The 13,738-nt window shown below is 38.8% G+C and overlaps 1 protein-coding gene across 21 annotated transcripts in view; it reads right to left on the bottom strand.

Moving 5' to 3' along the window:
- Positions 1 to 13,738, bottom strand: part of CADPS2 (calcium dependent secretion activator 2) — a 525,179-nt gene that overhangs the window by 54,367 nt on the left and 457,074 nt on the right. For 7 of the 21 annotated variants that reach the window (XM_013050847.2, XM_045062938.1, XM_045062937.1 and 4 more), the window contains 3 exons: positions 10,882 to 11,023; positions 5,802 to 5,957; positions 3,899 to 4,046 (listed from right to left, as the gene is read on the bottom strand). In XM_013050847.2, coding sequence (XP_012906301.2) covers positions 3,899 to 4,046; positions 5,802 to 5,957; positions 10,882 to 11,023 — 446 coding nt within the window. Of the gene's footprint in view, positions 1 to 3,204; positions 3,220 to 3,898; positions 4,047 to 5,801; positions 5,958 to 10,636; positions 10,757 to 10,881; positions 11,024 to 13,738 lie in introns of all 21 variants that reach the window. The other 14 variants (XM_045062925.1, XM_045062931.1, XM_045062928.1 and 11 more) reach the window with 3 other exon arrangements.

A 13,738-nucleotide genomic window follows, 5' to 3' on the forward strand; every position in this document is an offset into this window, starting at 1 on the left:
GCAAACACAAATAGCATAAGGGTTGTGAGGTTTTTACGACATGAGATTTTGCTGTTGTTGACTTATCTGATTAGCTGGGACTTTCACTAATGTTAAAAGTGCCAGGAGCTTCCAGAATCTGTCCTAGCTGCACAGTCCGTGGCGGTGGTCTGGAAGCACTGTGGGTGGGAGTGGCCCGCTGGCCTCAGAATTCATATTTCTTATGTACATTCCACAAAGAGAATAGCTCACATATGCCACACAGAGATGCTAGAAGGTTAGCTAGAATGAGTTATAGCTTCCAAAGACAAACACAGACACACCAATAGAGATCAGAGAAGAAAAGACTTTATCTGCATATTTACATTACTTTACCTGAAATTGGTATATTTTATTTAGATCAACACATCTAATTTTTGATAAGAATCTGCCAAGTTTTTTTGTCTGATAAAAACCCATAAAATTTCAAGAATATTTCAAGTCAGGTTGATAATCCTATATACCAGGGCTTTGGCAAATCACAGCCCATTTCTTTGACTAATTCTCCCTACATCTGCCCCCAAAAGTAAAGCGTATGTGCTCCTCCAGCAGCGGATGCTGACTTTAGATCAAGATTAACCTTTAAGAAGTTCGTACTTCATGGAGTCCAGGGAATTCAGCGATCAAACACGGGTGTGAAATCCTGGTGTCCCTATACTCATGTACCTATCCTCATGGCCCGACTGTGGTTAATATAAACACTCCAGAAATGGAGGCTGACAAGATGCCAGTACAATCCAGCATTCTTAAAAGATTTTGGTCCTTCCCTTGGGAAGAACTTTCAAGGTACTGGATTGTCAGTTCTGGAAATGGGAGCATTCTACTGTAGGTGAGAACAAATCCTACACAAGGAGCATTTACGTACTTCCATCCTCAATGGATGGGCCATCGGATGTGGGGGCATCTAAGTGAGACCCATGCAGTTGGTAGAGAACAACGATTTCTAAACACGGGTGGTTTTGTGGTCCCAACATCTGTCCCTGAGGAACTGGCCTGAGACTGCTGACTCATTACACACAGCTGTCGCGCGAGCAGATCATTCGCTCACTAATGACTCCATTAAACACCATTCCGGGCTGCGGTTGAGCACATTTTCCTCAGGTGCCATGTGAGAAAACAGAATCTTAACTCAGGAGCACAGAAGGGGCTGCCTTGTGGAAAAGGAGTTGAGAAGGCTTCATCTCAGCAACGACTTGTAACAAATTTACTGAAGATGTTGGAGAGAGAATTCCTTAAAATTCGGAAAACTATCCCTACTGGGTTTATCTATAGAAGCATATATTTTACAAGGCTCCAAATTCTGTAATAATCTAGTTTTTAATTTGTTGCTTACTACAGAATGAGGTCACTGGCTCACCTCTGCATGTAATGCATTTGCTAATTTGCCTCAATTCCAAAACTTATCTCAAGCACAGAGAGGGAAAGCCTGTGCAGTTATGTGGGTGTATTTATTGGTGATTAAAAGCAAAGTATAAAGTCCTTTTGCACTGAAATTCTTGCTAACCACTTTTCACAGTTGCTAATGGGTTTTACACCTGCACATTTTGAATTATATTAATCGTGTGAAAGTTGTGGGGAACTAATTGTCTCTGGTGAGAAGGTACAGGTGCGAATATAATGAACAGTAGCAGATTACTTTTCAAAGCCATTTACCTATTAATATAAAGAACCATTTGACAATGCAACAATGTTTTGTCATTCGTTTGTGTGCCTGTTTTTCTTCTGAGGTACTATCGAGAGTTGTTTCTTAAAGGGGAGGATTTTTAAAGTGGTGACAAGAAATCAGTCTGGTCATTCAAGCACTACTTACTAAGTGCCTATTATGTGTCAGGTACTGCCATGTATATTAAAACAGATGGATAAATCCAATATCAACAGGAATAGGCAAAGATGATCTTATAAACCTGATAAGAAATGGATGGACTTATGGAGAGACTTAAGACAATATTTCTGAGTAGACCATCAAAGACTTACATCTGGATATCGAAAAACATGAAAAGATAGAGATATGAGCCATTGATATCCAAGCCAGCTGCCTCTTCAGATGACTAGAGGCAATAAATCATGTTGCAGGCATTCAGAATGATAATTATTGAACATTCTATAACATGTATCAGTTACTTAATATATATGTAAGGTTGTATGCTACAGTATTAGAAATACATCTTTTCCCCTTGAATTGCTCAAAGAATGAAATATGTGTGCATGTGCATAAATTATGGCCAAATAGCTAATGTCTACATCTGGGTTAGAGAAGTATGACATTCACAAATAATGGGCCCTCTTACCCTCTTTCAGAGCTACCTAGCCTTTCTGCTTGGATGAGAATTGTCAGCCCAGTAGAGTCACCCTGAGTGTCTTACTGCATCTTACTACAAGACTTGTAAGATTTAACATATCCATAGAGCACAAAACACTGTAACATATCAAAACACATATATAAGATGGGTAAGTATACATAATATCCAGTTAATTTAATATGCATAAAATTTTTCATATCACGTTCCTCTGAGGTTCTGGGTGGCAATTCAAGACAACTTTGTTCTCTTAGGAGAAGAAAGGCTCCTGACACAAAGGCCTGCCTCTTCCCCATCTCTGAGAATGGTTACTTCCTAGGCCACGAATAGGAAGAAAGAGTGTATCACTGGTGGGCATGTACCTTATTGAGATCCACAACTGGGGACTTCTGCATGAAGTGGCCTTAGGAATGGTCTCCTGGTCCTCAAATTTAGAGGTACCCGAATAGTATATATTTGTCATCCAGAGCTCCAAAGTTTTCTAGTATCGGTGAAAGTATATACTATAGGTATATGCATCTTGAAAATATTAATAATCATACTGCTTCTGAATTTGTTTAAAGGAGGGTGAGTTCATTTTGTTTTAAATAATTTTATCCTTAAAAAAAAAAAATCTAAGAGCAGTTTGCAGATCCTGCAGCCTAACAGGAAAGAAACATTCCCCTGGCATTATTTAGGGCATAAGTATTTATATTTGTTTTAATGTGTCTCTGGGTATTGCTATGCTATAATAAGCTATTAGTGTTAAAAACATACATGGAAAACATAAATCTGAAAATGGAATTAATTATATTAATTTGAAAGGATGAAAATAAAAAGGGCACATTTACACAAATAATAATTCAAATAAAAGTGTGTTTTTACGAAAAAAAAAAAAAAAAGGACTTACCCATTGACTACCAAACTGGATCATGCCATGGAGAAAAAAAAAAAAAGACGATGAACATAGGGGAAGAGTAAAGAAATGATGAAACAGTAATTACAATGAACAAAATGTCAAACAGATAATCTAAGAAAAACTGATCCACTTTCACCCAATCAACACTCTTAACAAAAATAAATCACGGGGTAAAGTAAGCTGTGTTTCTGAATATAGAACCAAACAAAACATGAATCAAAGTAAAAAAAATGGGACATTTATTTAAAAAAATAAGTAATTTTTTTAGCACATTTCTACTTGATCTTTAAAACACAGAAACTTTTGTGTAAATAAAAATATTTCATGTGCTATTTTCTGTGCCTTGTGTTTTGAATGCAAACTCTGGGTACTCTAGATTTGTCTAAACAAAGCAGGTAGCTTTCCAGCCTTCTTATTTGCTTGTGAAAAGCGAGGTTTATGTAAATACACAACACCTAAGCCGTTAAAAGCCTCAATGGACACGTGTAAAATTTGGGGCAGTCTTCATATAAGACATGAGCAAAGGGGTAAAGGGCCTTCCATTATTACAGTCCAGAAAAGCTCAAACACCTCTATTGAAGGACTTGGGTCTTTTCATCTAATCAAGCGAGAGACTTCCGGAACCCGCCTCCAGCACCCTCCTCTGTCAGGGTACCTATCTGTACCTGACACTCAGTTCACTCACCTCTTGTCCTCCATCCAGGGCACAAAGCTTGGTGCTTTGCTTTTTGGCATCGACTAACACATTAAACATTGTACACACGGAAGCCGGGATGCGCAACTCGGTGGTTTTGCTTGCCTTTTGCAGCTTGGCTTCGAATGCAGTTCTTGTTCTAGTCATTAAAACACGAATTTGGAGTAAGAAATTCAGAAATATGTCTCACCTGTTTAGTAAAAGTGAAATCAACACTACAAGATGCTGATTTAACACATGCAAATAAGAAGTGTGGCATTGCTTGCGAGCGAGGGGCTGAGATGCTCTTCTTGTCTCAGGTGTCTCATGTAAAAGACCAGGGAGCTGGGGCGCCTGGGTGGCTCAGTGGTTAAAGCCTCTGCCTTCGGCTCAGGTCATGATCTCAGGGTTCTGGGATCGTAATCCCGCATTGGGCTCTCTGCTTGGCGGGGAGCCTGCCTCCTTCTCCTATCTCTCTCTGCCTGCCTCTCTGCCTACTTGTGATCTGTCAAATAAATTAAAAAAAAAAAATCTTAAAAAAAAAAAAAAAAGACCAGGGAGCTATTTTATATTAAACAGCTTTGGCAGTCATGCAGACAGTATCTCTACCCAAAGGAAACTATTCATTACAGCTAGTGTAAATCTTTTTACGGAAACACCTCTTAGTTTTACTTAACTGCCTGAATTAATTTCCAAGTATAAAAACCACTTGCGGGGTGCCTGATGGCTCAGTGGGTTAAAGCCTCTGCATTAGGCTCAGGTCATGATCCCGGAGTCCTGGGCTCTCTGCTCAGCAGGGAGCCGGCTTCCCCCTCTCTCTCTGCCTGCCTCTCTGCCTACTTGTGATCTCTCTGTCAAATAAATAAATAAAATCTTAAAAACAAAATGCTTCTCCGCATTAAAGCAGAACAAATCTGAGCAAGGGGTTTACCACATTTTTAAAAAAGTACACGTCTGGAAAACTCTAAAACATAATGAATGTACAATAGAGAATGCGTCATTCTTTCGTGTCTCTTAGGTTTTCTTTCAAATACCCAAAGTTGTAGGTAGGCATTTGAAAGAAAGTGTGTTGCAATTGTTTTTGTGGAAGTAGCCAAAGAACACCCACAGATTTGAGACATTAGAATCGCATAGGACAGTAATGATATTTTTAAAACATTAGAAATCTAATTGGTGGCCTTGCTTTAGGAAGCCATTAAAAAGACAGGATTTTTCTTAATTTTGAAGAATTCAGGATTATTCCGTTGCTCCCAGCAGTGTTTATTCCAATACGCCGCCCACATCGTTCCGTACCTATCATGAAAGAGGACAACGGGAAAACACTGCTTGGCTAATTAGAGATTCGGTGCTGATTTTCTAAGAACTACTAAAGAAAATGAAAGCCCTTTTGGAGAAATTCAAAGCCTCCTAACTTATTTCGGGTTCAGTTCTGAAGAATATAACTGGATAGTTGGAACTCATTCCATGTGCGAAGGGAATACCAGAAAATAGAACCATTGATGGCACGGATCATAATCTGGGTTTGCCACGCCATTTCACAGCAGACACTGCGCATAATGCATCAAGTACTTAACAGACCTTTTCCATATGTCTCAGCAAGTACTGCCTCGGGAATTGAAAGCACAGTATTCCCAGAGAGACAACCATAAGCACCAAAGAAATGATTAATATAGTATGGATGTTACTGATGAAGGCAATGTGAGAAGGTGTGTTAAAAAAAAAAAAAGTTTCAGGCAAATTTTATCAGTTACAAGAGGCCCCAGGATTTAGGTCTGAGAACGCAATGTTCATTAAATTTTGCAGTGGTAGTACATATCGAAACCTTCCCTTGCGACAACTAAGTAACAGGTACTCGGCGAAAAGCGCTCCTCTGGGTGCTGGTGTGCAAAGCAGCAACTTGAAAACACAGGTCTACCTTTTGACACAGGCCTCTATCATATCACTGGCCATTAGTTTAAGTCTTTGCTCTAAGTGGTGGGCAAATTCTTGTTCTGGCCAGTGCAGATCAAAGACAAACATCTGAAGGGCATCGAGTTTCCAAAAAAGGTCTTCTGATGTTGCTGAGCCATTGCTAGAAGAAAAAGGAAACATGAAAAACATCGTGAACTTCCACTGTTCGCTGTGACGATCACCAACACACTGTTTTTTGCCTTTCTGTATCAATTGCCATTAATGAAAAAGTATCACATAAAATCTCTAATAATTGGTCATTTCTTTATTCAACCTTCTGAATCTCTTCCTTTTCACTTCTTAATGAATATACGGTGAAGCAAAAAAAAAAGCGCAAATAGAAATGAATATAGTAAGGTTTCATAAAAAGGGGTAGAATGTATAAGGGTACTTGACTAAGGAAAAGAAATCAAATTATATACAGAAGAACAAACACGTTTATCTATAGGATACAGATAAATACAGAAGTATTTCTTCCTGGAAATTCAAAGAGTGTGTTTTACGTAAGAAAGTCCATCTGACTGCCACCAGGAGGTTCACTCCTTCGTGCACACACACGTGCCTCTGTCCTCGCAGCGCCTTCTGTCCGTCTGCAGACAGGTGCACAGTGTACAGATCGCAAATCTCTCAAGGACAGGGGAAGTGGAAGTAGAGTAACAGGCTGAGGAGGGAAGCAAATCTCAGGCCCACTTTGAAATGCTTTGTGACTTTTCCAGCTCATAAGGAAACCGAACAGTACAACACACAGCCTAGCAAGGAAATGATATCCACGGTGCTCGGAAGGCAGAACATTCCATCTGTCTAACTTGGGGCCTGTGGCAAAATCACTCTAGGAGACTGAAGTTTCATACCGTGCATGAAGGTAATTTGTAGCAAGATACATATATTTGGGCAAAGGATAATAACTACTGCTTTCCATTATGCAAGTAGAAAGCCCAATAGGGAAACAGAAATTTTGAAAGTAAAATAATCCTATGTTCAAACACACTGAAACTTAATAGTAAAAGAGAACAAAAGGAGAAAAAGGGGCTGTGTGATTCAGTTCTCCTCAGCTTGCCTGTAAGTGCTTAGCATAGACTAACCTAAAAATTGTATTGTTAGTGTGCAAAAGAAAAATAGAGAGATGAAGTAATTTATCACGAGAGCACAGTGGAAAACTTTCATAAAAATAAAATTCTTAAAAAAAAAATTCTTTAAATACCCACTTTGTTTAGCCAAATACATCTTGGTTAGTGGCTTAAAAAAACAGCTCCTTCCCTGGCGAATTCAATGTGTACTTCCCTCCCCCACCTCCACCTCAGTATCTTTCCTGCATCACCAACCTCCTTTGTGCTCCTCCTCCCAACCTGCCAGTAACTCCTCATGGTCTCCTTGCCTAGCCAAGACGTGCTCAGAGTTCACTTCTCAAAGGACCATCCACAGCTCCTTACTCAGTATCTCGTAACTTTAAAAATCAGTGCCCCCAAAGTACCATTAAACAAAGGAAATAGTCAACACCATGTTGACGTTGCTGTAAAATGTCAGAAAAAAACACATTTATTTTTCCCTTTTGCCACATACATAATAAAAATCAGAGGGAAAAAAATGTCCAGGCAAAATCCTCTTATTTGTCCATAACCATCACTATTTATAATATTATAATATTTATAATATTATTTATAATATAATTATTTATTATAAATAACCATCATTATTTCATAGTGTGCAATGTGGTAAATTGGAGAACCTATATTTTAAGAGTAATTGAACCTAATTAGTTAAAAAAGCAAATCTACTAATAATTTTTTATTTTGGAGAAGGAGAAGGTCACTATTTGAAGCAGATATGTAGTCTTAATAAAGTAACAAAACAAGAAAAACCATCATCAGAGCAAAACCTGAAATAGTGAAGATGGAATTCGATTGAAAATGGACTCTTGTAACATGACAAATAAGTCTTCACAGAGAGTATGGATATATGTTTCTTTTGTTTTTGGATGCTATGAAATGATAAATGTGCTTAATTAGGAATATAATTAAGGTAACAAGTGTTTGTTATAATTAAATGGATAAAAATGTAAATAGGTTTTCTGTTGAGCTAGAATTTATAGCCTTCAATTTACTCAGAAATTTTCATCTTAAATTTACTTTTAATCCCTGACCTATGCAGAAAGTATCATTAACAGATTAAAGAACTCAAATGTGAATAATGGATCCTGAGATAACTTCCTAAAATACCAGTAGGAAACTTATCTTAGTGATATCTACTTTTAGAGCTAAAGAACAAAAATAACAAAAAACAAAAACTGCGAGGGAAGAAATGGAGAAGCACCTTGTAAGGTGATACTGATATATAGGTAGGTAGGAATGTACCTTTCAAGCTGTGGTTGTGTTCTGTTTTTAATTCCTTACATGTGAAACAGGCTTCTTATTTATTTATTTATTTATGTTTTATAATTTAATGCTTTATAACATAATTTCAAAAAAACTAAGGATGCCTGGCTGTTCAGCCCGTGGAGCAGGAGACCCCTGATCTTGGGGTTATGGGTTCAAGCCTTGCATTGGGGTTAAAGATTACTTAAAAATAATAAAAATAAAATCTTTAGCAAAAAAAACCCCACTCAGAACCCCAAAAAACTAGTGATTACATCATAGCACTATAAGTAATTTTGAGCACCCTGTGAAGAGCCTAATGTTGATAATCTTAGCAGGTAAAGATAACAGTGATTAATTTGTAAAACAGGTTTTTTATTTACTCAGAATGCTGAAAGTATGAGCACTTTATTTACAAAGCCACAATCTGTCATGATTCCTGTCCTGAGATGCAGGTCATTTTAAGATGGGGCTCCCAACAAATGAGATTCAGGCTTCACACATACCTCAAAGCCAAAAAATGACCCCCCAAAAATCTAAATATCACAAGGTAATGCCCAAAATAATGTTTCTGGTTAAAATCGAGGGTGTTAAACAGAGGAGGAATGAAGAAGGAGAGGAATTAAATTATAAAACAGTGTTAAGGAGCACAAAACACATAAACTTAGAAAGATACATTATACTTCCCAGATAACTGCCAAGCACACACAGACATGACTCTATACACTAAAGCTGCTCAAAGCATTTGCCTGAAAGAAAGAGATTCACATGTAACCTAACCTCCTGGTAGCTATTGTGGGCACAGCGATGACGTTTAACTTGGAGAGATCTCGCTAAGCTATTTCACAAGTTATTCTGGTCTCTTTTTTCTTGAGGGTATGTAGCCTTGACTGGGAGCAGATTTACCAGTGGTGGGAGGACAGGGAGAAAGGATGCTGGGCAAGTTCTTAGCCAGTATATTCTCTGGAAGCCGAATACATGAATAAGGAGAGAGAGCTTTACAGTCCCCCAGACCTGGGTTCAAAGCTTGCCTCTTTCACTGACTTACTGTAGGACCTTGGGCAGGTTCTTTTCTTTTTCTTAAGTTCTTTATGACTTAGTTTCCTTATTTGTAAAATGGGGACAATGACATTTACCTACCAGGGTTGTCATGAGGCTTAACTGAGATAAAGGATTTGGCCCTTAACCTGGAATATAGTAAGTGCTTAATGAGTGGTAGCTATTTTTCTTCTTCTAATTATTATTTTTTCTAGCTGATGTCATATGAGACCTTGGGCAAAGCATGGACCATTATTGAGTTCATTTGATTGCTCTGAGGCTCATACATTTGAAAACTATACAGTTAGGAATAATGATGATTGATGATGTAATAATGATAAAAATCATAATGTAGCATAGGAGTAGTTATTATTTATTGAGAGCCTGGGATGTGCCACGCACTTTTCATCACTTTTTTTTCTTTTTTATCCTCACAAGAATGTCTTTAAATTAGGAGTCATAACCTTTTTAGCATTGGGGAAACTGAGGCTAAGGAAGATTTAATGATTACTAAACTGGGACCTAAAGTCGAATTTCAAAGCCTGTGTCCTTTTTGTTCTAGCGACGTTTAGTTACCGAATCTGCAATAGGCGGGCTGAATCACAGGGTGGAACTAACAGATATAGATTTTATGATATAAAGATTATTTAAAAATAACAAAGTACATCAACTGATAGATGAAAGGACAACAGAGGAACTTGGTGGTGTTAGGAAATAAAGGACAGTCACTTCTCTACAACCGGAAATATTATTTAAAAGTGCAACTAAGGGGGCGCCTAGGTGGCTCAGTGTGTTAGAGCCTCTGCCTTCAGCTCAGGTCATGATCCCAGGGTCCTGGGATCGAGCCCCGTATCAGGCTCTCTGCTCAGCAGGGAGCCTGCTTCCCTCCCTTCCTCTCTCTCTGCCTGCCTCTCTGCCTACTTGTGATCTCTGTCTGTCATATAAATAAATAAAATCTTTAAAAATAAATAAATAAATAAAAGTACGACTAAGATAAAATAGAAAAACATATCCTTGACCTGACTCTTAATGATGGTTTTCTACGTGTACAAGAGAAACTATGCGGGTAGTAACAAAGCTGAAGCCAACTACGGTTCCAAGACACACTGTTACCATAGCGATTGCCTGAACAACCTGGGTCACAAAATGACCTCTCACCTACAGATCCCATATGAACTACATTGAACCAGTGAGTGGGGTTGTTTTGTTTTTGTTTTTGTTTTATCTGTATCATTTATTACCAATTTGCTCAGCTTCGCTTAATAGCTTAAAAAACTCACACAACACTAAAACATAGGATTCCTCAACCAATGATGATAAATGCCATGCAATCTGAACACATGTGCACAGAACACAGCCCAGGCCATGCACTAGCTAACACACCACCAGGAAATAAGTGAGGGATACACACGTGGACTCATATAAAGGAGCCATCCACGAAGGAGTAGAAAAGCTAGGAATCTGTGGAAGATTAAGAGGCAGACTTGGAACTTTTGGAAGAGCTACATTGGGAAGACTGTTGGCGATATTCCTGTAAAGAAACAGACAACGTGGGAAGGGACCACCATAAGCAATAACTACAGATGGCCATGTGTAAAGTCATAAGGTCAGGACTGAAGAGACAGATGCTCTATGGACACTAGGCAAGATACCTACTTGACAGGCTGCCATGTCTCTTGCTCAAAACCTCTGTGAATTGACTGGGCGATGGAGGACTCCATGAGATCGACGTAGCGGACAACCAAGGGCACAAAGATTTCTTGCAAATGTTTGTGAAATTTTCCATTACACAAAAGTGCTGAAATAGTCAAGCAGAAACAGTGTTCGTCAGAGGGATCATATCAGGCATTTGGGAGACAGGGGTGAAAACACGTTTCCTGAAAGAGTCTGACACAGAAGGACGGGTATAAAATACAGATGATATCGTGTTGAATATATCATGAAAGCTTATCAAGAAGTAAAATTAACCTCCTAGGTATGGCTGTCAGCATGTAAACAGATTATATCTCGACAAATTCTTCCTGGCAGGTGGGCTGTCTTTACTTTCTAAGAGGTTGAACACATGAGGCACATGACCACTTGCTAGAGACTCAACGGAGCTGCTGGATACCCTGAAGGTCTTGACACATGTAAATAGAGCAATAAAGAGAGTTACAATCCCTGGGCTAGATGGTATGTCAGGGAGAGCTAAACCCATTCAATTCTAAGAGCTAAGCTTGATGAATTCTAAGAGATACACTTATTTAATTCAGCAGCAGGATGACTGTGGCCTTGGGACTACCTATTCAGATTCATGAACTTCTCAGTTATTTTTAGATTTTCTTGTTAGTCATCCAATTTTCTACAAGTATCTTTCGAAACAGCATATTATATGCATTTTTTGGGTGTCCATTTGTCTTTAATGAAATGCACTGTGGTACATCTTACCTAAAGCAGTTGTGGAAGTCTTAGAATTTCTGCTATTGGGATAGGACTATCAAAGAGGTAGGTAATAGTTAAGGGGCACCTCCCTATACCAGGAAGTGGGTGCTTTCTATGCCCAGGATGCAATTTCATTAGAAAAAAGTCAGTGCTAGCGATAGACGGTGTCACAACCACCCACGCCCCTGTCAATTCATATGTTGAAATTCCAACATCCAATGTGATGGTGGGGTCCTTGAAGGGAAATTAGGTCATGGGGGCAGAGTCCTCATGAAGAGGATTAGTGCTCTCATAAAAGAGATCTCAGAGAGATCCCGCACCCTTTCACCATGTGAGCACACAGTAAGAAAACAGACATCTGTGAAACAAGCTCTCACCAGATATCAAATCTGTGGGCACCTTGATGTTGGACTTTTCAGCCTCCAGAACTGTGAGAAATAAACTTGTAGTTTATAAGTTACCCAGTCTCTAGTATTGTGCTATAACAGACTGAACGGACCAAGATAGTCAGTATGTGTCTATGCTGTACCATGAAAGAATAGAGAATCTGTAGGAAAACACTAAGTAATGTTAAGTAATTTCAATAAGTCATTTGTAACTTTTAAGATGATGGCACATATTTGTTTCTCAAGGGAACATATCTTAAACCCAGCGGTAATTTTTCTGGACTCTCAAAGTGAGAACAGGTTCATGTAAAAATATACATCATGGCTGAGAAAGGTATTTCTGAAGAGATGGTATTTTTTTTTTAAAGATTTATTTATTTATTTGACAGAGAGAGATCACAAATAGGCAGAGAGGCAGGCAGAGAGAGAGAGAGGAGGAAGCAGGCTCCCTGTTGAGCAGAGAGCCCGATGCGGGACTCGATCCCAGGACCCTGAGATCATGATCTGAGCCAAAGGCAGCAGCTTAACCCACTGAGCCACCCAGGCACCCCTGAAGAGATGGTATTTTAATCAAGCCTAAGTGACAGGGTAGCCATTCACAGGAGATTTGGAGGAAAGATCTCCAAGCAGAGGAAATAGCTAGTACGAAAGTTCCAGGCAGGGAACAAGCTGGTGTACTTCCAGAAGGACGAGAAAGCCAGTGCGGCAGGAGTAGAGTGAGAGAGGGGAGAGAACAGTCAGAGATTATGTCCAGAGAGTAGGACATGGGGAGAAATACGGGGTTTTACTGAGTACACAGGGAAGCATCATTATGTTTAGTATTATTAAGCAGAGGAGTACCATGATATAAAATATCTCTCGCTGCTGTGTGGAAAATGGAGTAGGTGACCAAGGGCGGAAGCCCAGAAGACGGTTCATGCTCAGTCTTGATGGCAACAGACCAGGTAAAGGATGATGAGGATGATGACGACGGTGACGGTGACCTGGATTAGGGCAGCAGAGGCGGAAGATGGGGAAAAGTCTCTCAGGGATCCCATTCACTTTTATGACTTGGAATTGCTGTATATGCTTCCGTACGAAATCTAGTCACTAGAAATTTTAAAGTAAAACCTCATCAAACACGCAGCTACATATGCCACTTGCCCCACATAATCTTCTTCAGGGCAAAAATACCCCAAAAGCTAAACAGTGTTTTAAAACTTGGGCAAAGTGTATGATGCTTACCACAGTGGCATGACTATTGTTTTAATGGATTCTGAAATTTGTGAGAGGCTGGAAAACTACAGACACAAAGAAGTGGGGGTAGGAAGCAATTTTAAATATAGAGGAAAAGACAACACTTCTTTTTTTCTAATTCTAGTTACTCTAGTTTAGTATTTTTTGTGGTTAAATCATTTTTTTCTGGCTTATCTACATGCTAAAAGATTTCCTATTAAAGTGGGAATGATAATCATAATTAAAGATAAATGTCTTATTTAGGAGACTCATGTTATCTTTTTAAAATCATTTTATGTTTTTATTATTTCAGGGCCTTTAAACACAAATAACCTGTTCTCTTTTCTTGGAGTACTTTCTTTTATTTTCTCTTCTTTTATTTTATTTTTTTTTCAGTGTTCCAAGATTCATTGTTTATGTACCATACCCAGTGCTCCATGCAACACGTGCCCTCCTCTTAATGATGTTTTCATTAGCACACTGAAAGGAGC

Source organism: Mustela putorius, unplaced genomic scaffold (assembly GCF_011764305.1).
Source record: "Mustela putorius furo isolate JIRA1106 unplaced genomic scaffold, ASM1176430v1.1 tig00003845_pilon_pilon_pilon, whole genome shotgun sequence".
Lineage (NCBI taxonomy): Eukaryota > Metazoa > Chordata > Mammalia > Carnivora > Mustelidae > Mustela > Mustela putorius.